Consider the following 24,746-nt stretch of genomic DNA (forward strand, 5'->3'; position numbering starts at 1 on the left):
GTTCTAAGGAGAAGCCACTAATAAACTGCACTGGCACAAATAAGGTAAGTGTCTATATAAATTCAGAATGTGGCCCTTTACCTAAGCCAGAATTTATATCCCCAAACACACACACACTAGTTAGTCACTTAGTTGTTGTTGTTATTATGTTATTAGATTATTATACTTGCGCTGGCTTGTTGACTTAACTGCTGATAGGAGTGATGTTTTTACTTTTCTTGTTTAATGTGGTGGTGATTTTAGTTATTATGGCACTTTAAATGATCTGGCTACATACATACAACAGTTCTATAAACAAAGCTATTTATCAAGTAATGTTATCAGGTCATTTGAGACAACAGAATAAATTGTTTATATTAGAACACCTGCAAAATGGAGTGAACACCAGTAAAACGTCTCAGTGCCGTTATACTGTGTATCATGGAATGCCTCCTGTCCAATCAAATTACTCAACCAAAACGAATTGTTGTATACTTACGTATACAACACGTACTTGCACCTTGAAAATTGTGTGTTAATTGACTTCAGTTTGTGATAACGAGTTAATTATATTGAATGCCAGTGCTTTCTAAATGAGCATGTGCTCATTTCGCACGACGAGTTCAACAAATCTGCATGTGTGAAAACAGGTGAATAGTGTTTATAGTTTGGGGAAATTAGTCTTTCTATTGGTAGCCGATGTAATGGTTTGGGATGTTTTGCTCATAGAAGCAGACCAGTTTTAGTGTGGAAGTGATTGAGAAAAACTTGCATTAATAAGAGACCAGTCAGAACATGTAAGTGTGATTTTACTGGCATTAATTAGAGACCAGTAAGAACATGTACTGCATACACAGTCTGATTGTTTGAAACCGTCTAATGCAATGAATGCTTTTTATGCAAGCCTTTCTCCAGGCTTTAGGGACCTGCAGACACCCTGTTCTATCCTGCTGATTTCTGGTATTGGAAAAAACCTGCAGTCATCCATCTATCCATTGGTCACTCAGTCAAGACAGGAGGCATCATGTTGAGTATATGGCATAGTTTTACTTTCACATTATTCAGTACAGAGTAAATCTTAAATCTAACACAGGTATTTGACAGGTTTTTTAACACCGATACACGGGGCTGCATTAGCTAGCGGATACTGCATAGACGCACGCACGCACGCACACTCAAACACATACCCACACTCACACACACAATGACAAAATGACTACATTTTCCACAACAAAGTTCAATGTCCTGCGATTGCTGTGCACGGACAGGATGCGACGCCTGTTGAACTAATATGACCATGTATCAGAAATGTCATTAGGCTTTCTTTTTTTTCCCCCAACCTGCTTACAATCACACTCTCGCACACACAGACGCTCGCGCATGCACACATGTTGACATGTTGGTTGTCCTGTCCTCTCCCATAACGTCAGTGTCGATGCATGGGAAGAAACCTAGATGAAACGAGTCCAAAAGCCATCTGAAATAAGTGCTGCATACGTGTACGAAGTACGGTACACGCATGAAAAGCTATGTGGGTTTCATCGCACCGGGATTCGTTTTGCTCAAAATCATTATACCTGCTTTTGTGCCCGTCAGATTTGGTGTTGATGCTTTTGTCAGATGCTCCTCTCTAAAACACTCAAGAGGAGTGATGAGAATATGAATGCAAGCCTGCCATCAACCAGGCTAAATCTGGTTTGGTCTTCCTGTCCGGTTTTGGACGGATTTAAGATGTATTGATGAGCTTGCAGGAAGAGTCTGGCTTCATCTCTCGCTGTTCTAACACTGTAAACCTCCTCTCCCTCTCTCTTATCCAGTTCTATGCCGTCCTTCTAAATAAGGAAGGGGTAGGGGTGGGGGTTGGGGTGGGTTGATCTGGACAAGCCACACAGGAATGTCCCAGAAAGCAAGACAGTAATACACTGGTAGACACATACCGACACATCAATAACACACAAACGAGTCCACTAAAAAACGGAACACAAGGCTACTTCATCACATGATTTCAGAAGAGGAATCAGTCCTTTTTCTAGAGAGAGTAAAGTACTGGATCAGCCTGCAGGGTGGAGGGGCTCACGCTGGAGGGGCTCACGCTGGAGGGTCACACAAAAGCTCCCAAAAATGCCTAAAGTGCACTGGCAATTTCCACTGGGAATGCTGGGAGGAACTGACTGGGAATGCTGGGAGGAAATGACTGGGAAGAGCTGGCAGGCAGGGCGTAGTGCTGAACCCTGAGGTCCGACTTCATTAGTGTGACCCACCATAATCCAGCATCGAAATATATATGTATGCCTAAGACTTGTGTGTGTGTGTGTGTGTGTGTGTGTGTGTGTGTGTGTGTGTGTGTGTGTGTGTGTGTGTGTGTGTGTGTGGGGGGGGGGGGGGGGGGGGGGTGTGAGTGTATGTGTTTGCAGAGCAGGTTCTCCCATTTCAAATTATGTAAAACTGACCAAATCCCCCCGATATACCACTTTATCACTCATTACCTCACACACACACACACTCTCTCTCTCAAACACACACCAGCTGTCATCAGTACTACAGAGCAGTCAGGACGGAGCAGAATGGGACACCAGCACAACTGTGGGACACACACACTCCTGGCCATACACACCAGCTACACAGGTAAACACCAAAAAACAAGAATGTAGCATCATGATAAGAAATAGAAAGAAGAAGAAGAACTGGAATCAGAATCTGGGACAAGAATAATGACAATAATATGGCCGCCGCTGCTAGCGACAGCTGCTTTTTCCCTTATGTAGGTTACACCTTTTTTATTAATAGATTCTGTGTTGGAGGGAGAGGAGAGAATGGGGGTGGGAGGTTGGTTGGGGGGGGGGGGGTGAAGGATCGCTGGTCTTGGTGGTTTGGTTGTTGGAGGGGGTACTGGGAGTACTGGTCATGATGAAGGTCCTGGACTCTAGAACTGTTGGGCCAGCAGTTCACAGAGACGCCTGGACACCGAGTCCTTACTGCAGCGCAGAGTCAGACGGTACATCTACACGCGCGCGCACACACACACACACACACACACACACACACACACACACAGGTTAGCAGACTTGTTATCTAGTGAAGGCCAGAAATAGCTCACATTGTTCAGATTTGTGTCAAAGCACCAAAACTGGTCTACATGTATAGTTGCCCATGCAATGGCAAATCCAGTGACATTGGGTGAAGAAATACAAAAATATTGCAATTTTAAGAGATCTAAGAACTTACATTCTTCCCATATGCCTGATTGTCATAGATAGTACAATTGCAATGTTCTTAGTTCTCTTAAAACACATCTTAAAACATTGAATTGGCTGATGAATTGGCATGATGATCTGAACATTTGATCTTTTCCTCAGCACTATTGAATTCCTTGACCATCTAAACCAGTCATTCCCAAAGACTGGGTCGCGACCCACAGGTGGATCGCAGGAGATTTTATTTGGGTCGCCCAATACATTTGCAGAATTTCTTCCATAGTCTTTTATTTAAGATTTATATCTGCAGTACACCTTTGAGCCACATGAGGGAGCTCGTTGGTATTTCTACCACACTCACGGTTTCCGCCAGATTCTGCAGCCAGCCACAAGAAATGGATGCTTGGCTAATAAAAAAGAAAGGCCCAGCTAAAGACCAGACTACAGCTAACGTTAGTCAAACTACCTCCCGTGAAGGAAGCCAGCATGAGGATGGACGTGAACCGACCCCTGCTACCGGTCACATTCAACCCGCTGATGACAGAAATAGACTGAACGCTGCACCCGATATGCGCGTTGCGCTCTCCTCTTGTACACCGGACTGGAATGCAATACTAAAAAGTAAGCAGGTCCACCTATCACATTAGCAAGGTAAATAGCACATAATGGGCCTAATGAGATTTGACGTGGAATAGACCTGATGTGGTTAACGAATTGATTGTTGACTGTTCGAATTGATTGATTGACTGTTTGATAACAATAGCTGCACTTAAACACAAGCCTACTTGTTCTGATAATAGGCATGAGCATTTCAAAAAACTTTCAACAAGAAGCATGTTTTTGGTAGTACTGAATGTTCGTAATTGTACTTATAACATTGAATCTAATATGAAAGGCTAGCGTACATTCTGTCTGTTTTACTGATGAGAGGAAAAAACGAGAGCCTGTTAACTCCGCCTAAATGCACTTATTTTGTCTCATTTATAAAGTTAAAATGTGTATATTGTTTTACTGATGAGAGGAAATAAAAACAATGAGATAGCCTGTTAACTCCGAATAAATGCATTTATTTGGTCTCATTTATAAAGTATTTAACGTGTATATGTTTTCAATAACACGTGCATAAAACAAAGTTGTGATTTATCAAACGTTTATCTCTTCGAAATGGCTGGTTTACCTATTCAAGATAATATAAGGTGATGGCAGTAAAAATGGTCAGGAACGTTCATTTATGCACAAATTCGCTCTTCTCACGATTTATAGATAAGGCCTATTGTGAATTGGGTCGCGATGGTTTGTCATTTTTAAAAAGTGGGTCCCCAGAAAAAAAGTTTGGGAAACACTGATCTAAACCATAGGTGTAGACACATTTTTTCAATCCCATCATTGTCAGTTCAGTAGACATGGAGGAAAACTCATTTACTGGTAATAGAGGAAAGGAAAACGGTCGCCACGGTGGATTGGAACCATTTGGAATCATTTGTGCAACCATTTGTCTGAAAATGTACATGGCATCAAACTAGTTGTAGACCAATGTTGGTGCTTTTATGCAAATCTGAAGGATTCATCTACATTTGGCCTGGATTACAATGACAATTTAGTTTTTCTCCGCTCCTCTGTTTTCCAAATGCAATAGTCTTCCATTACGAGGGATATAATGATACATTCAGCTCATGATTCAATTTGATGCGCGACACTGGGTTCACAATTCAATATTAGCACGATATTTTCTGCATAATCTGAATGAATACAATTTTGACAATTTTGAGAGACAAAAACAAAACCAAGTATAAACAGAGCAAGTTAAATTTAAAACTGTTTTAAGACCTTTTTAATGCCAGTTCAAATACTATTTAAGACCAATTTCATCCCCAAATAAGTGTGAAGAGTAAAAAACATAACAGTAAAGTATACATCTGCACAACCAGGGAAATTTCTCGCTGGAAAATTTTTAAGACCTCTGAAACCATATTTAAGACTCAAATGCAACATTTAACCATATAGCGGCAACTGGCGTTTTTCACTGTGATGTCATTCTACATGGTGCAGCATGTTATGTTGCTGGTGTTATTCTAAGGCAAAGCTCTTTAATAATACTTGCAGGCAGTCTTTGTCTTGTCAATTGTCTTGTTGCCAATTGGACTGCAGCTAGTGGAACTATGACTGGAGCTACAACTGGCCTGCCATGACTACCCATGTCAGATGGTCATATAGAGAAGATCCTTGCATTTAAAATATGATGGGAGTTACACAGACAGACAGAAGGACAGACACACAGTTACATGCATGGCAGGCGGCAGTAGCACTGGGGGCGTGCAGTGTCCGAAATTCACTTTTTGGATCACCCACAAAGGGCTGGTACACTAAACATTACCCATCAAGAATAATTTTTCCTGCCAAAGACTCAATATACATTTTTCATAGAAATATGTCACCCTACCTGTTTGCAATGCTATCTGTGTATAGAATCAGCTACCGTTTGAAACCTTCAATCAAGAGACGAGCTGATTTAGAGTTTTAATTTCTAACTGACGCACTTATAGAATGGATCTGTTTTGGTCTTGGTCTTAATTTTTTATTTTTGGTGGCCTCACACCTGCGACATGTCTCCACATAGGAATAATGCTAAATGTCAACTAACATTAGGCTAGTTACCCATCCAGGAAGTTTAAATGCTACCGCTTTGCAGCGACAGGCAGCCAATCAGGAGCCTGTTTGATACAGAGCCATTGCTCTGCTTTGATTTCATTGGCTCAAGGTCAGCCAGAGCATACGGTGGCTTGTATAGTATAATAAGTATGAGAACAGGTAAAGACAAAAGACTCTACATAACTGAGACCCTTATTGATTTCTCCACCAAAGACCAAACTGTTTATTTTACAGGAATTTTGCATGAGGTGGTGTAAATTCCGGACCCTAGTTGTATGAGTATCTGTGTGTCTCTGTGGTTGGGTACCTGTGCTTGGGCATTGGGCTCCAGTCTCAGCAGACAGCCGACCTGCTGGTTCTTGGTCTGGATCACCCCAGCACAGACGTAGTTCTCTGGGTTTGGATCCACATTGTCAAGCAGGGCTGTGCCTAGACCCAACAGCTGCACACACACACAAACACACACACAGGCCAGAAAAGCATGGAGGAGACAACAGATGGCTTTCAGGTGACGCAACACAACCTCTGGTGGCCATTTTGCAGGTCCTCGGCTTTTGGGCAACAGTGGCTGTGAATTCTGTTTCTAAACAGACTGACGGCCTGACTTGAATACACCTTGTGATTCCCTTGGCTGCGCCATGGGAAAAATGGCCATGACTCATTGACTGTGTGTTTCCCAGTTCCCAGGTGTCTTGGACGTACTATTATGTTCTGACCGCGCTCTCTTCTTGCGAGGGTGCAATTTTGTAAACTGACAATTTTCAGGAGCCATCTAGCTAGCCATGCAGCCATCTGTCTTTGCAATGATGACTCAGCCATCGGTCTTTGCAATCAAAAATTACCATACGCTAATCATGTCGGACTGTGAGGAAGACCAGCTTCATAGACTACACAATTCAACAGCTAACAGAAAAATCTTGAATCTACCGGACGTATAAATGGCCTAGTATTAAAACAATATTGCACAACAATCATCCACAAGTGAAGTTATTGTTGCACGAGATACAGTGGTTCCTGCGGATCCCTCTCCCGCAGTGTAAAGATAGTCATACCGAGAAAAAGGTGGATAAAGAATGCTTGTGGAAATTGATCATGATTAACTCTATCCCGGTTCTGCTACAGCAGTTTTAGTTGGGTTAGCTGTGTAAAGACGGCTCAGGGCTAAAGACAAGACAGTTTACTGTGTCACAGTAACCTAAATTTGCATACAAATCTAGCTTACCACTTATTACTATTCACCTTTACTTATAACATTACAGAATGGATCTACAACCACACCACAACAATCACTTTCAGGTATCTCCGTTTTTCTAGCCTCGTTGTAATATATTTTGCCATTATTTGCGCATAGCCAATTCTCCAATGGACCTCCATGATGGAGCCAGATGTGGTTGATAGATCTGTGATCTAACTGCAAAGCCTCTATAGATAAGAAATAGGTGTTGTACACATATGGATGAACTGTCAAATGTGTGTGTACCTTGGCCTTAAGTACTTCTGTGTCCATGCCGTGGTTGGCCTTGAATATCTTTTGTGCTTCTTGCTGGGGCCTGAAGAGAGATGGCAACAAACTTTAGCCTTAGTAGGGAATCAAAATTAACTAATAAGCATATAATACACACATGTCCACACACTCTCTCTTACTGGCTGAGCTGTTTCCAGCGTTGAAAGAAGTCATGTGAGGCCATCTCAGTGGGTTGGAAGAACTTGTTGATGGTGACTGGCAGCTTGAGGGTCAGGTTCTGCAGAGCTCCTCCATATCTGAAAAAACACCACACACTGCAACTTTACACACCTCTATATTTATATGTGTGTGTGTATACAGAAGAGGTTGAACTGTTTGGTGACTCAGTTTCGCAGTCATGGTTTGGTATGTTTTCAGTGCAGCCAGGAAATATCAGCTTTTTGGTATATTAATTAAACAGCATATAAAATGCCCAATTTTAGCATTTTCATTTTCCAAAAAGATAGGACGGCAGAATTTTGAGAGGCACTACACTCATGTTGAAAGTTTAACTTTCAAAAATGTGCCTTTGAAGATGATGAAGATGACTATTTTGATTGACTATTTTAGTGATATATAAAGTCCATGGCAGGATTTTCCTCAGATTTACTGTTTTTCTCTGTAAGGCTAGCCCATGTGTGAGCAGAGCTTTAGCTGCTCCACTTGTCTTTACATCTATTCACACAGCTCTCTGTAGTTTGAAAGCCATTTGTGAACTAGCAAGCTAGCGAAGAAGGCTATTGTTAGCTTAGCTAGCTGAGGCATCCGCTCCAGTTAAAATTTTCAACTTGAGAGAAATTGGCCTGACACAGTCATGTGAAAGCCAAACAGCTTCAAGCAGGACTCTTATCCATGCGTTTGTAAATTTCTTCCCCCACCTAGTACTTACAGCAGGAAAAATGACCACTGGGTATTTGTGACCAATAACACTGACCAATGACATCTGACAAACAAGTTAATAAAAATAGATTCCCTAAAGAAGACATTGGCGGTGCTGCAGCCACGCCTGGTGCTAAAGGATTAAAATGCAGCATGATATAATAAAACCTATAATGCTGAAAGAGAGTTTCAACTAATCTAAAAAAAAGATCCAACCACAACCACCACTAATCATAATGACTGGACTATAGAAAGGTGTACACCAAAACCACTAATCATAATGGCTGGTCTGTCTGGCTGGCTGTTTTCTGTTCGGTCAAGTGGTGGCATCAAACAGGGTTTCTGCAGGTTTCAACAAGTTAAATTTAAGACTTTTTAAGACCTTTTTAAGACCATTATGAATGCAATTTAAGACCTATTTCACGTCCATACTGGCAAAAAAAGTACAAAGGATATGAGCATTTTTTAACAATAAATAAATAAATAAATAACAATAAATATTGGGGCAGCAGGATGGACTAGTGGTTAAAGACACCATCCTTAAACCAGATGATTTGTGCCCCATGTCAGCAAAAAACCAAAGTGTCCGTGAGCAAGTCAGTGAATCCCTAGCAGCTCACACACATAGTTATTTATTATATTTATTGTTTATTGCATTATAGGGTATTATAGATCCGTGTGTAAAGTCCAGAGCACCTCCGCTTTTAATGTTGGCGTAGATCCAAATGCTGTCCGGAGGTCGCTTACCGGAGTTGCAGGAGTTGCATGGGTCGCGCTGGGGCCGGACTTTGATGCTCCCGATGTGAAACCAGAATATTGGGTGATGGCAGGCGTTTGCTGCTGGTTTTTTACGGCGGCTTTATGTTTTTCAGACTTCCCATGCGACTCTAATGCCTTTATACCCAACGTTCCTAATTTCAGCGTTTTCTTGCACAAGGTGCAGCGGGCTTCAAATGTGTTTTCAACCAGCTTCAACCAAGCACTAAATTTGCTGTTCTCGAGCCAGATCTCGTTGAACTTGCACTTGCCCATTTTAGATGAAAGTAACGTTAGCCCACACACCACATCGCGACACACTAGCTGGGTGTGCTCCGATAAATTCTGACCGGGCTGCACAGTTTGTATTAGTCGTTACTGGTTCCATGTTGGTTTCGTTTTGTAGTTTTGTTACAGCGTGATCAATACACATTTTTCCCAAAAACACATTTAAAAGCGAGACTGAAGTTAATGCAACTTTATAAAAGTAACGTTAACTTCATAATCCAATCAATTTTTAAGACCTATCAAAATCGTATTTAAGACATTTTAAGGCCTAAAATTCAGATTATTGGATTTTAGACTTTTTAAGGACCCGTGGAAACCCTGATCAAACCTGCTTGCATGTCGTCAATTTAACTGGTGATGTTTCAAGTCAAGCCATCAAAATCATGCAAGTAAAGCTTCCTGTCTGAACACAGGATAGGTCTGTAGTTTTTCCAAATCACTGGTTATTAGGGTTCGCCCAATATATCGGTTTTCCTATATATCGGGCCAATATACGCCTTTTCTCGCATATTGGACATTGGTCGTCAGTGTTGCCCCTCTGCCAATATGAAGCAGCATCCCTGGACGAGCAAAAATATAGAATTGTTAAGTTAGTCCATGTCTACCATCTAGTGGTGACTCTGGCAACTGCAGCCAGGCTGCCCTCAACCACAGGCAGACAGTCCAGAATGAATGGTATACCTGTGGCTGTGTAGGGACATAGGAAACGGCAGAGAATTCACCGCACGGTCTGCACCCAAGTCTAACGGTAATCGTGTTCGAAAAATCAAACTGCCGAAGCAAATAGAAATTAAGTCCAATTCACTAGCGAGTTATGATGACAGTAGCTAACACATCCATACACGTATCAAATAACTTGTAATTGGCAACTCCAGCTCACCCATGATCGAACTGTCCTGATAAAGTAATAGACTAGAGTTGTCACGGTGGTGCCATTTTTACACCAGTGGTGCTTCCCTCCTCAACCTTGGTCATACCGATTATACCGCATTTCGCCAATAGAGGGTGGTCTAAATGCTATCAAAAGTCAGTCACAAAAACAAAAGTGAAACTTAAAATGCTACAATTTGCTCCAAACTTGCATGTCTTAGTAACAGTAACACTTTAAAATCGGAGATGTGTCAAACTACTTCATACTCATAGAGAATTAACATGAGTGCAGTGCAAAGATTGGCATATTACCCCCTGTTTACCATTGGATTCCACTGGACACACTGCTGTCACTGTAGGTAAGGACAAGTAATTAATACTATTGAGAAAGACATAGTCTAACGTTAGATAGCTAGCAGAACTGAGCCAAATCTCAGATAAGAGTTGTTGAGCTAAAGAGCTACATATGGAATCAGGAGCTTTGGTTGAAATTGTAATCACTTTTTCTGTATTCTGGCAGTTTGGTTAACATTTGTGCTATGTCCTTTTTCGCATACTTTGTTGTTACTGTTGGAACACCACTGTTTCATTAATTAAACGTGATTATTATCGTCACAAAATGCTAACTGGTAACAACAGGCACAATCACGTTCTTAAGTAGCAGATCTGAAGATAAATGTAACAACCAAAACTGAGTGATAAACCAAAAGTAACTTTGGCAGGGAGCAGGGTCATAACTCGACTGAAATCATATTCACAATTGTATACTCATGTTAGAGGGTTTGAATTGGATAGTCATTTACGCCGGAAAGCATGTGGAGTCATTCTTAGCCAGTACTAAAAGAGAAACACCAAGGCCAAATCTGTATAGAGCCTGGCTGCCATCTAATGATTAAATGCATGCTACTGAAAGTCTGCTAGTGGCCAATCTTGGTTATGTGTGTGAGTAACCTCACAGTTTTGCAAAGACAACACTCTGACCAACACATTTAGTGTAACATTCGTTTCTCTTTTTGTTTTGTTATTTTATCATTTTTTGTGAAATGCATACATTTTTGCTACCCATTCTCATGGCCAATGCAGCAGTATTACAGTAGCACCAATGTCTTGTAGTCTATGTATTTAATTTTTTTTAATCAAATATCGGTATGAAATATCGGCTATCGGCAGCTTTAGTACAAAATATATTGGTATCGGTCTTTAAAAAAATCCATATCGGGTGTTCCCTACTAGTTATGATTAAAACCAATTGTACATGTTAAGGTGTGCTACAAACCGAAGGACAATCCAGGCACTCCAAATATATAATCACAAGGAAGAAAAAATACTTAAAAAGCCTTTATTGTAGTGGCTAAATCATTAAAAAAGCCAACATGTTTCGACCACTGTAGGTCTTCTTCAGGGCTTTTTTGTACATGTTAAGGGTTGGTTGTATGAGCATACCTGAACTTGATGTTAAGCAGCGGGGCGTCGGAGAAGTCGGCCAGACACTCGATGTTGAGAACCTGCTGGACCTGGGCTCCTCCCTCTACCAGGGGCTCCACTGGCTTGGTCTGAACGTTGAGCTGTGGCCAGCCGTCAAGGACCACCAACACACAACATAGACTAACTACCTGACTGGACTTCCAACTAACTCTGGTTAAGTGGGTCATACTGCCTCATGGAGTCACTATTTTACCTCTTAATGTAAGTAAGGCTGCATTCTAATTGTTTATAAAGGCATGAATGTAAAGGTAAAGTAGGACTAGAATCATCAGCTTTTTGTATTCTTTGGTGTGGTACTGTGGAGCCATTGTGAATGGTCTGGTGTAATATTGTTTTGCTTTTGTGACAACCATGGACCAAGTTATGCAAAGCTATTCAGAGAATTGCTAACATTGGCTAATACAACTGTGTGGGATGTTGCCAGTGGATTTAAATTACAAATTTGCTAACTTAATGTATTTAAACTTTTGTGCATTTGTCATTGTTATACTGATGGTTTCTATATGTGCTGAAACATCACTGCATTTAAAGGATATGAGACTGTAGCTCCCCAGGACAGCTGACTGTGGTGGTGAAGCTGGCAAACTGCACTGACGTCTTGTTACCATAGAATAAGTACATTCTCCCTGCAAGAGAGACACACACATATAAACAGAAGGGTCAGTACATTATTCACCGTATTTACATGGCAGGTATATTTGGTTTATGTCATACTCAGGATGGGAAACCCTACCTGGAAGAAAGCACATGGAAACAAAACTTTATAATCTACACAAAAATGATCCTTGGATAAGAGAGATGAACAGAGCTGGAGAAGTTCCAAAGAAAGACAGCAACTGGGTTGATGTTACCATGGCCAGTCATCCCGCATTAGCCTCAATCTGGTTTTTGAACCCGCTGTCCTCTATTTGGTACACCTCCTGCTGGACGCCTATTGTCCGGCATTTCTAGTATTGTGCATTATCTATTCTACAATACAAATCTTACATTTCATTAGTTGAAAAGATTTAAACATAGCCAGCAGCCAGCCTACGGATGGCTCCATACTTGATGACATATGTGTTGATGAGTGAGCCGCAACAACAGCATAGTTGAAATGTCTGACTCTGGGCTTGTTTTTTCCCACGGCGCAGCTGAGGGCATAAGGGGCCAAATTCAGGTCAGGCAATCAGTCACTCAGTCAGTCAGATAACGCTTAGTGAGATGGCCTCTAGAGGGCATCTATGACTAAGAGATGGCCTCTCGCCTATGGGCTAAACACCATACACTGATAACGCCATATTGGATCTCACTAGCCGCGAGTCTCTTGACAGAGGAAACAAATCTAGACTATATCCCCCTGGATATAGCCTAGATATATCTCATGTCCCCCCGGCCCAATGATCCCCTGATCATTGGGCCGGGGGCACCGGTACACCGTTCCGGGAGTGAATTTGACGACGTAACATGTGTTCTGGTTCTGAAAAAATAAATCCAGAGCAGTACCGGTGGTTGTACCTGTTGGCTGAGTTCATTTTTGACCAAAGTTTTCCGGCGGGGTGGTGTTTGGACCTTCGGGCCAATCACAGTGCTTAAAAACGGAAAACTCCACTCAACCGGGAAGCCGGGCGACATTAAACAAACGCACAATCAAATGACAAGCAGACAGTTTAATATGAGTCGCGGAGCTGACAGATTGTGTTGTGAAAATGTCGAGACACTAGAAACAAGACATTCTTTCCTATTTGCAACCCAATGTGAGTGATAAAACAATGTGTTCAAGTGAATTTAACTTGTTTCTATGAAGTAGTACCGTTATGAGCGAAGCTAGGCTACTGTATTTCTTCCTCTCCCACCATGTTGACATTCCAAAACAGCCCAATGGACAGAAATCTATCCGTCAATAATTCTGTCCAATTTCTGACGGATCAGTGTGGCCGCAGCTACTGGAATTCAACACACGTGCTGTGGGCCTGTACAGGATCTGTACTTTTATCTATCTTATTTTTAAAGTCGCTTGAAAATATTGGCAGTTGCGGGTTGTGTTTTTCGGACTCGTTTTAAAAATGTTGGCGTTTGGCCCCCTAATGTACTGGAACAAAACAGTGAGACGATCTCAGATGACGCCAACTAGGAATTCATTTATTAATTTTAATGTATCTTATTAATTGTCAGCATTAACAACATTTATCTTGTGTATTAGTAATATACTAACATTATGCCATCCTTGAAACTCAAACAGTTTATGCTAGCTGTGTCTGCTAGCTAACGCTAACATTAGGTGACTTAAGCTGGTTAAAACTTACACTGTTGGAGGGGCCACGTGATGCGGAGAGAGTAGGAGCGCCAGAGCCGAGCTCCCGGACTAAATACGTTTTCGAACATTTCAGAGATAGTCTAATACGGCCGAAATAACACGACCAAAGGAGTAATGTCATTGCGTGAAGTTTGGACAAAAACACCTGTAAACAAACGGGTTTTGCGTCCCAAATCTCAAAAAACTCAGTTGGAACCAGGGACCAGCGGACCTGACAAAATGGCGGAAGGCGAGGAAATAGATGACCTGGGGCCTCATTTATAAACGTTGCTTACGCACAAAAGAAGGCGTACGCCACTTTCTAAGCAAACTTTGGGATTTATAAAAAACAAACTTGACGGGAGAATGTGCGCACCGCCACGGAAACTTTGACCCATGCGTGCGCACATTTTGGAGACAGTGGGAAACGGCGACTGACATAGCAAAGCAGTAAAATAAAGCAAAAAGTGGCATTGTACACTCAGTTAACTTCCAGGCCGACTCCACATCAACTTAGAAACCCCTCTACTAATAATATTCCTTGTCGGAAGAACGTCTAGGCTACAACTAAATAGTGTATTTGTTGCTTTCGTTTGAAAGCCGATCATTTGTCCAAAAAGCATCTACATGTCATTATAGGCTGACATGGTGTGAATTAGTCTCAAGTACGTGCATTACAGTCTTTTAGCAGAGACCCAGTTTGTCACAATTAAATCTGACAAATTCAAGGTGTTAGGCAATTGGACTGGATGTCTCAAGGTCATAAATAATTATGCGTTATGACGCACAGGGCGCATTGGAGACGCCGGTGCCAGGCGCAGCGTCCTCTACAGCCAGCTGTTCATCCCGGTCGCACACTGTCTGATCCCCGAGTCAGAAAACGAGAATACAGAACTTGTCTATGCGTTTTTTATTAAAATCAAATGAATGTGAAATGCTGAGTGCATGGTTACGTTCACTCTTTCCAAAAACAAAAGGCACATTTACGATACCTGGGTATCGTAGCAGCATCTCATCTTCCTCTCTAATGTTAAGTCAGTGTCACGCTGTTTTTCTGGCACAATGCCACTAAATAGGGTTTCCCCCGTCATCGAGGTGTAACGTTCAAGAGGAGAGAGCTCCCGGTATCTCCTCGCCCCGCCGGTGGTGCTGACACAACAGTCCAATGCGCTTCTTGGCGTCAACCTTTATATCGGACAATTTCTTTTTTATTTTTATAAAGGGTTCTCCTCTCTGAGCTGCAGCATTAAATACTGCTGTGACATGTTGTCACTCAACAAACTGTTTCTGGTTGGTGACGCCCGAACTGACGCCACCGGGGACATTTCTCTTTTCCGTCTGGTCCGGCTTTGCCAATTTCTCACACAGAGAATGGAATGACAAGTACATTTACATACACATCAGTATTCATTCAGGGCGTTTCATTGACCATATATGGTTAATTGTAGGAGTTAAGGGGCGGAGTATGAGGCTCGCGCACGTGCGCAACATTTCAAGTTGATTGTGATTTATAAAGGGAAACCTGCGTAGGACGTGCGTGCGCACTGTGTTATAAATCGGAATATTTTTGTGTGTAAGCACTTTCTGTGTTTCGTCCGTACGCAACCTTTTGACGTGAATCCTACGCACAGTTTTATAAATGAGGCCCCTGGTAACTAAGATAAGTGAAGGAGTATTTGCCAAACTCAGCTCCAGCTTGGATATAAAACTCGATCAGATAGCCAAATCAGTGAGCTCGGTGTGCGAAAAGGTAAAAGACGCAAACAAAGAATCTCCGACACAGAAGACACGGTGTCTCAGCTGCTAGCTAAACTTGAGCACACCGAGGCGCGGCTGAGTGAGGCTATCAACAGGCTAGAGGACCAGGAGAACAGGTCCAGACGCAATAACATAAAGATCGTCAACTTGCCAGAACGCACAGAGGGTGACAACACCAAAGACTTCCTCGAGACGTGGCTACCAAAAATCCTGAATCTCACGGTGAAAAACGACCGGATCAAGATGGACAGATGCCATCGCAGTCCTGCACAACTGCGGACGGAGTCAACGAGACCGAGGATTGTATACATTCGTCTTCACAACTACGCAGATAAACAGCTGGTCATGCAAAAGGCACGAAACATGAACCGCATTCACCTCTTTGAGGATTTTTCACCTGCGGTGGAAAAAAGGCGACGTGAGTTTCTGGAGGCAAAGAAGTCATTCCGAGCACTGGGGATTCCCTACAGGATGCTTTTCCCCGCGGTGTTGTGCATCACACATGATGACAAGGTCCAGCTTTTCAAAACCGTATCAGAAGCACGGAGGTATGTTGAGGAGATGCAGAAAGACAAGGCATAATGGACAAATGCAATGTAATCTAGAATTAAGTCAACAGTTTTCGTTTATGATGGTTATGCAGCTGAAATATCACACAAGGGAGGTTAATGGACACGACTAATGCAGTTACGGACTGTGCCTATATAAAGTTTAATGTGTTAAAGTGTTATTTTGCTAATTTATGTTGGCTGGTATCAAGATGAAGCAGTCAAAATGGGGGGAGATATTGAAAACACTTTTTGCGTGTATGATTGAAATTATCTTGTTTTAGTATTGCCTTAGATGATGGCCTACCCCCCATACCTAGCATCTGTAGAATTTATTGCTGGAAACAGGATTTATCGTTCAGGTAGAGTTGTGTCTAAGGAAACAACTGATCCACTGCTCTTTTGGTTATTATATTTCGTGACTGCACTAATTTCGCTATTGTTGATTGGGGACAGGTCTATTAACGAGAGTTTGTTATTCATCCTACGTTTTGTGGCACACTCCTCCTTTGTCAATAGTTACCCCTGGAGAGTAGAGGAGGGGTGATGTTAATTGTACATTAATACCATAGGCTGCAGTGTAGAGACTGGAAAAGAAACATTAAGGTTGGCGATATACACTGAATAGTTACTATCCCTGAAAGATGTTTTTACTTAATATAGAGTCTGGGGAGCTCTGTTTCATCCTACTAGTGTTTACTTCGATGTTAAGTAGGGAGGGAAAGATGTTAGAGACCATGAGGTTTCACATGTGCCCTATAGATAAGTTAACATTACAGCAGGTAGTTAAAAAACTATGGAAAAAAGTGGTTCTGTACATATTCTGAACAGGAAGTATATGTAATTGTTGCCGGAACACCAATAAAATTTTTTTTTAAAAAACTTACACTGTTAAAACTGTCAGCTACATCTTGCACCACAACAGAACAAAGTTTTCATATGAGCTAAGAGTCTTTCCCAAACTAGAAATCAGATGACCAAGACTGAACTGACCTTTCTGAAGCTGAAATGTCCAGCAACTGGAGCTGGAGTTGTTGTTGACATAGAAATCTAGACTATAAGGACAATCGCATAACAGACCTATCCTGTATCCTGCAGAAACCTCAGGACCTTTCAGAGTTGAGGAAAACCTACACTTTTCCATTGACTTCCATGTATTTTAGACATTTTACAGAGCATCATCATTGGTTTGACTTGGTTACGGATACATAACATTTTCTGTTTGTGAGGAACAAAGTTCTCAATTACAGTAAATAGAAACTGGTAAAAATAGACCTGAAACCCAACCCCACTATGCAGTCAGGCAAATGCCTCACAGCTGCAGAAACATGAAGAAATCTACAGCCATGTTAGCATTACAAAGTCATCTCATCCTCAGAGTGTTACACAGTTTGTACCAGCAGCCACGGCAACTATTTGTTCTTCAGCCATGACATTTCTATGCAGGATATTCCCATATTATGTGTCATACAGAAATGTGGCAAAAGGCTCGTATTAATCTAAGGAGTCAAACGAAGTGGGCTGACGTATAATCTTTTGTTATGAACAAGCTGTTGAACAGAACATGAGGGGAGGTCCAAGATCAGAAACAGGAGTGGCTGACCATCTTAAATGCACACAATATCACCTCCCCCTTTTTTCTTGTGGGTCTATCGCCTCTCTGAAATCCAAAATGCCGGAAATCCATCATACTGACGGGAAACTTAAATCCCTGTGTTTGGGAGAACTCACCCAGGTTCTGGCGGTACTCTGACTTGATGCCAATCTGCAGCAGCTGATTCTCAAACAGAACCCCGTTGTTCTTGCACACAAACCTAAAGGATGGAGGCAATGGAGAAGTTACTAATCAACACTTTGACAAATGGCATTCTGTCATATCCAGAAAACTAACCAACATCTATGAGGCACAAGGACAGAATGTGATATTAAGCATTTGTCATGAGAGCCTACACACGGTTTTTCCTGATTTTTATCAGTCTTTGGTGCCCCTGTTGTGAGGGCCAGATGATAATTTGTATAGTCGCAATGTTTACTTCGATAACGATAATTAAAATGATAACTTGTTCATATATTTTTTTTACCTTGGCACAAATATTGCATTCTCCATTGGTGTTGCCATTAGTGTCGTTAGCACAGGCCAAACTTAATAAATTCAACACCTGTTACACAAAACTCAATCTTGTTGTAACTAAATTATTAGCCAGCAATTTTTTCCCCCACAGAGATTAGCCACCACAGTTGCAAAGTTTAGCAAGACTGTAGCACCAGGCGAGCACATCACTCAATATGACGTGAGAGAGCGTTTGACTGACTGATAGACTGACTGACCTGAATTTGGCTCCTGATCGACACATCTTGTAGGAAAAATAAGTTGCCTACCATTTGCCCTATCAGAGTGATTTCTAATTAGAAAACAAAGGCGTTTATAAAATGTGTTTATCAGTATTCAAGGACTTTTGAAGCCTTGAATGATAATCAAATTCAAGACATTTTAAGACTTTTTCAGAACCTAACCTGCAAGCACCCTGAATTTGTTGCCTAATGCTTTCAGCGTCAACACATTAACATTTTGCTCATTGTCTAAAATCATACCTAGATTTGCCGCAAATCATTTTCGAGGTCAGAAAAGTAACTAAATCTAGTGACAAAGTTAGCAAGTTGGCAACAGTTGCTATTTTTACACACTGCACAGTGGGAAGCCCCAGCTGTAATGAATGAGACATCTGCTGCTGTGTCTTCTGCTTAGCCAACTACCCAGTTGTGTTATTAACGTGCCCTCTGTTGGTTGGATGGCTGCATTGCACCAAAAGTCAAACAATTGGAAGTGATACTTTTTCCGCAGTTTGTTTTTCAGTTCTTGGCTTTCTCACTTTGACAGCAGCAAAACTCTGATGCCATCCAGTATGTGTGACTGCAGCTAGATAAACACACAACAAAGCTTGCATGCACAGAGAGAGAGAGAGAGAGAAAGAAAAACCTTACTTGTTGAGAAGCTCGTCTGCCTCAGACAGAGGAGGAGCAGGATCCTCAGAGGGAGGAGCAGAGCTGAGAGACCACAGGACAGAGGAGGAATGGATATAGATAGACCACAGGACAGAGGAAGAATGGACACAGATAGACCGGACAGAGGAGGAATGGATGGGGATGTAGTGGGGATGACGAAGCGAGCCATCCAATACAGGGGATATAGACAGTGTGATGGAGAGTTTTAGTGAGGCGTAAGACAGAAAGAGGGATAAAAGAATAAAATGCAGAGGTGGTTAGTGAAAGCATCCAACTCCAGTTTGTATAAAAATTAGATCATTCAACAACGGCATCTGCTGGCTAGCTAAAGCGTGGGCTAATTACTTCTAGTCCAGGCCCAACAGGACAGAAATAGGACACCATTCAGATTAGCATAAAAGCACGAAAATTGGTCCACATGTACAGTTTGATGCCATGAAGATTTTCACAAGTGGGGCCATTGCAAAAATGGTACCGATCCGTTGTAGCGACCATTTTCCTGTAAATGAGTTTTCCTCCATGTCTGCTGAACTGACAATGATACGATCAAACTGTTGAGATCCTCATGCATTGGCCAATTCAATGATATTGTGTAACGATATACAATGAAATTACAATTTTAAGAGAATCAAGAACATTGCAATTGTACTATCTACGACAATCAAGCATATGGGAAAAATGGCAATGTTCTTAGTTCTCTTAAAATTGCAATTTCATTGTATTTCATAGTTAGTGATATTTCCCGTTGCACAATTGTCTTCCAATCCATGTGCAGGTATTGGAGGAAAGGAAAATGTCCACCACAGCTGACTGGTAGCATTTTTGCTATGGCTCAAATCCTGAAAATGTAATTCTGAAAGGGCATCAAACTGTATATGCAGACCAATTTGATGCTTTCATGCAACTCTGAATGATTCATGTACATTTGTCCTGGACTAAAGTTAAGTACAATATCATCAAGCTGCCCACTCAAGATACTGTAAATTACCAATGACATGGTTAGAATATGGAAAAAAGCCTGTTAAATGGCCCAGGAAAACAATGTGATGGTGCCATATTTGTAGTTTTCTAGGTGAGGTAGTTTACTATTGGCCCCTTACTCCGAGTCACCGGGACCCTCCACCAATAGGGAGTCAGAGGTCTCGGTGGGCTGTTCCAGATCTCTGTCAATGTCCAATCACAACAGAGGACAGGAGACAGACACACACATTCAAACCAAAAGCACATACACATATGCACACATGCACACACACACACACACAGGGAAGTGGAGAAAGGGAAGGAGAGAAAAAGGCGAAAGAGAAAGACAGTCACATACACAGCAAGATAAAGAGAACAGACAAGTTAAGCAGACCTGCCAACCATGGAGAAAGTAGCAATATCACGCCGAGTGCGAATTTAAGATTGGCTTATGTTCATCTCATGTATGTGTGCTGCAAAAACATTGAGTACATTTTGGATAAGTTTACTTTTAATTGTTCACTGACACCAACATTCTGACTGTGTACTAGAGCCCTGCGCGGGACTGTTTTCTTAATCCCGCTCCCGCTGGATTTCTGACCATTACCGCCCGCTCCTGCAATGTGTGTGTTATTGACCGCCCGCTCCCGCCCACAGCAAAGTTAAAACCGCCCGCTCCCGCGAGATTTGCGTCGGGTCCCAATCCAGTCCTCTACTCTGCAGCAAAGTGCCACACATTTCTCGATAGTATCTTGTAAATATGTGCAGGAAGAAGTGCTTTATCCTTGAAGAGCTTACTTTGACCGGGGAGAACGGAGCAGGTATGTCGCCTCAACCCAGAGGTGCCAGATTTGTGCCCGTTGTAGATTAATACTTTTTCACATTTGTCGCAACTAACAAAGTCCAGTTCCTTTCCATCTTTGTCAGTAACAACTGAGAAATTTGTCCAAATGTCAGACTTGCCTTGCTTTGGTATTGTAATGACCTGCTTTGATTTTCTTTTCAACTGCATTTGTTGACTTCGTCTCCATCCTTCTGGTTAGCTAGCTAAATCCCGGGACCTGCAGTTTATTTTTTGACCGCCCGCTCCCGCCCGCAGCAAAGTTAAAACCGCCCGCTCCCGCAAGATTTGCGTTGGGTCCCGCGGGATCCCAATCCCAATGCAGTCCTCTACTGTGTACCTGAAATAAATATTGCACCATTTACAGTAGCTCAACACAAATTGGCAGTAAAAGTGACATGAATAAAATTAAATAACTGAATAAATAAATAGGCAAAACCTACAGCTTCGGAGGATAGGCCTAATTATCTGAGTTTTACTTAGTTTGAACAACAGATAACATTCCCATAGATCTGACACAGTATGATTGTAGGTGTCACTTTTACTTAGCTGAGACAAACATAGTTCAGGTGACAGTTGTATTCTTCAGTTTGGCCTCGTGAGTGTCAGACTTTGCTCTCACTTTTGCTGCAGCGTGGTGCTAAAACCCACCATTCTTTTTTTTCTATCTGTCTTATCAGTCAGTGGCTGGAAAGTTTAAGCTTAATCACGAGCCAACGTTATGCTAACTACTACAACATGCCACCGATTAAGAGCTTAAAGCAATATTCCACATAGTTTTGACATGGGGGTTATTCAGCACTTGACCGCCATGAAAACCAGAATATAAGCTAATCACCAAAATCAGATGCAGCTGGGACGAGTTTGTAGCGATTGGACTTTTACCTCCCATTCATTTGAATGAGGCCACTAAAATTGCCTGAAAACGTACATTTAACACGTTCGTGAACATATTCAACAACAGATCCCACTCCTGTGATTTTCAATGGACCTTTGGTACGGCGTTTTAGAACATAATTTCGCCAAATAGCATAGAAGAGAACATAGCGGAGGGATACCCTTTAGGAGAGATAGTTCATGTTTGGGAGATCGGATCTACTTTTATTTTTAAATACAAATTTTTGTGTAAACCAAGAATAGAAATACAAAATGAGGATGGACACGGAAATGAGGTCCTATTGCAGTGTGGGTGTTATTGTGTTGAAAGGTCGTGTTTTAATCGCTTCAACTGTTGGAGATTACCGTTGGCCCTGTGTGTGTGCGTGTTGGGCAGCAGTGCTACTGGCGACCTGGATGTATGAAGTGATAACATTTTCAACACAATCGTCATGACGGCAAAAACTAGGAATATAAAGACTTATATAAAGAAAGCTTGAAAATAACCGGAATTATCTTTTAACACATCAAACCTTGCAGGGTTCTCCCCAAAGAATGTAACAGTGGTGGTGCGCCACTTTGATCCCTCACTTGCAACTGTAATGTTTTAATTCTAATTTTTTTTTTTTTTTTTGAGTAGTTATTAAATGGATTCATTGATTCATCCAAGGATGAATTTTGAGTAAAGATATAAGAGATACCCCTCCTCCAAAAATGTACCCTATCCACCTATTATTGTCATTTGTCTTTAACTCACCCCATCTCCGACAACAATTTAACCCAACCCATCCTCCCTCCCCTAACCACACTGCTATAGATATTATGATAGATTACAAAATAAGGAAGAAATAAATAATGAAAGGAATAAGAGAGTGAAACAAAATAATAAAATAAAAACAGGAATGGAAAAAAAAGAAAAAAAGGTATGGGGGGATATTGGGATATGTTGGATATTACAGGTTGATAGGAAGAGAGTGAGAGCAGATCCTGATCCTGATATCATTTTCATAACTATGTTTATGTTTTTAAGACCACCATTGCTTGACATTTTTTTTGATTATCTGTTCATAGAAAATACAATTTAAGATTACTTTGATCATTGGCATAAATGTCATGATTTATGGCTCTAAACCCTCTTGGTCTAAAGGCTTTCTTTTTGTGTTTAAGGCCCTGGAATGCAGGAAATGGTTTTAAAGGAGGTATGAAAATGCAAAAGCTCCTTAGCACCTGAGCACCATTCTGTTGAAATTTTCTGGAGAGAACCCTGCCTTGTTTTGTTTTATTTCATATGTTGACTTAGTAGTAAATTCATAATGCGTTTACCTCGGTATGGCAGTTCAAACTCAGCGCTCGCTGTCTACTGGAGGAAAACCAGCCAGCAACAGAATGAGGAGGAGGAAGGGGGAGGGACATATCAAAGTTGAGAGTACTGATTCACTGGAATGACATTATGTGGTTATCAATCATCCTAGCTTCAGGCCCCGGTGACATTTTTTTATCAGGTTAAAAAACTAACAGGCCTCTTTTGGCGTATTTTAAAGTAACAACTAGTGCCAGTGTATTTTGATGTCAAAGTGCGTCCAGGTTGGCAGGTCTGTATTAGACAAACACGGAAAGCAAAAAGAAGAAAGAGCCAACAGATAGAGACAACCAGCACAGACACATCCCAACTAGTTACATGGTAGTTAAACAGCACAAACACACCACAAACCACCGGAACTAATTACATAGTAGTTTAACAGAGGAAACAACAGTATGTGACAAAGTGAGGGGGCTAATCTTTTCTATTCAGGTCCAAGACCAGTTTAGCATTCTTTGTAGTCTTCAAGCCCCAGTCCAGTATGAGAGACACCGTTTGAACAGCAAGCAGACTTTGCCGCTTTCCTTGGGCAGTTCTGCAACATTACCAGGCAGCTTTGTCTGAGCTACGCATACTAGACTGTGGCTTTAGGTGGTCCTACATCTGCCCATCAAGAGATGACCTTTCACCTTAGGAAGCCATCGTCATTCACGGCAGCGGAGGGAGTGGCGGGCCCCGCCTCGGAGAACACATCCACCAACAGGCTGCCAGCACTGGGTGTGGCAGAGCTGACTGGAGCAGCGGAACGTAGCCCGAGAAGATCTGCTGATGGGGAGGGGGTGGACTGGAAAACACAGAAGGAGATTACAATATAGAGCCACTAAAGCCTTTTTAAGATTCATTTTTGGCCTTTGTTACACAGTTTGAAGTAGAGAGAGACAGGAGAGACTGGGAGGGAGAGAGAGAAGGGGGAAGACATGCGACAAAGGTCCAGAGGCTGCTGCTGTTGATATGTTGCCACATCTCATTGTCCACTCTTGCCCGTGGTAACATGCTACCATTCATATAGTTGCTGAAGTTTCAGGGATAAGTGAGGTTTAATCCAATGCCCCATGTATCCATTCCATTATCTCAACACACCCAGAACAAGTCCAACTGAAATCAATACACAGTGCTGGCATGCAATTAACATATCTCTTTCCACATTACTGCCCACCTGCAAATATACGCAGTCACGCAAACCAGCATTGTGCAGAGGCTCTACTTACAGCATTGGAGGCAGCCATGGCTGCTGTGTCTGCCCCCCTGTCACCTCCTCCATTCAGCTCCCCACCCTCCCTCTTGCCCTCCTCCAGCTCGGACACAGAAACGGCACCAGGGCCCTTCTTCTTCTTCAGCTTGGCCAAGATGGACGACTCTCTCTCTGGGAAGGGAGGCATCTCCTCCAGAACAGTGGCCTGGGATGGGACAGGGAAGAACCATACTGTGGGCTACAGCTGAAAGGACTACCAACACATCTGACTACATTACACATAATAGAGCAATACAGATGCACAATATTACTTTCACCAAGGAACAGAC

The 24,746-nt window shown here is 42.0% G+C and overlaps 1 protein-coding gene across 2 annotated transcripts in view; it reads right to left on the bottom strand.

The window, feature by feature from the left end:
* Positions 1-2,341: 2,341 nt before the first annotated feature.
* The window catches only part of ap2a1 (adaptor related protein complex 2 subunit alpha 1), a 40,596-nt gene continuing 18,191 nt past the window's right edge, over positions 2,342-24,746 (bottom strand). The window contains exons 12-21 of one of the 2 annotated variants that reach the window (XM_078284678.1): positions 24,434-24,622; positions 23,855-24,009; positions 19,168-19,230; positions 17,917-17,999; positions 12,141-12,230; positions 11,563-11,686; positions 7,467-7,583; positions 7,303-7,372; positions 6,130-6,264; positions 2,342-2,980 (exon numbers count right to left, since the gene is read on the bottom strand). In XM_078284678.1, coding sequence (XP_078140804.1) covers positions 2,903-2,980; positions 6,130-6,264; positions 7,303-7,372; positions 7,467-7,583; positions 11,563-11,686; positions 12,141-12,230; positions 17,917-17,999; positions 19,168-19,230; positions 23,855-24,009; positions 24,434-24,622 — 1,104 coding nt within the window. In that variant the 3' untranslated portion in view covers positions 2,342-2,902. The remainder of the gene's footprint in view (positions 2,981-6,129; positions 6,265-7,302; positions 7,373-7,466; positions 7,584-11,562; positions 11,687-12,140; positions 12,231-17,916; positions 18,000-19,167; positions 19,231-23,854; positions 24,010-24,433; positions 24,623-24,746) is intronic. The other variant, XM_078284679.1, reaches the window with a different exon arrangement.

The sequence above is a fragment of the Centroberyx gerrardi genome, chromosome 7 (genome assembly GCF_048128805.1).
Source record: "Centroberyx gerrardi isolate f3 chromosome 7, fCenGer3.hap1.cur.20231027, whole genome shotgun sequence".
NCBI classification, from domain to species: Eukaryota; Metazoa; Chordata; class Actinopteri; order Beryciformes; family Berycidae; genus Centroberyx; species Centroberyx gerrardi.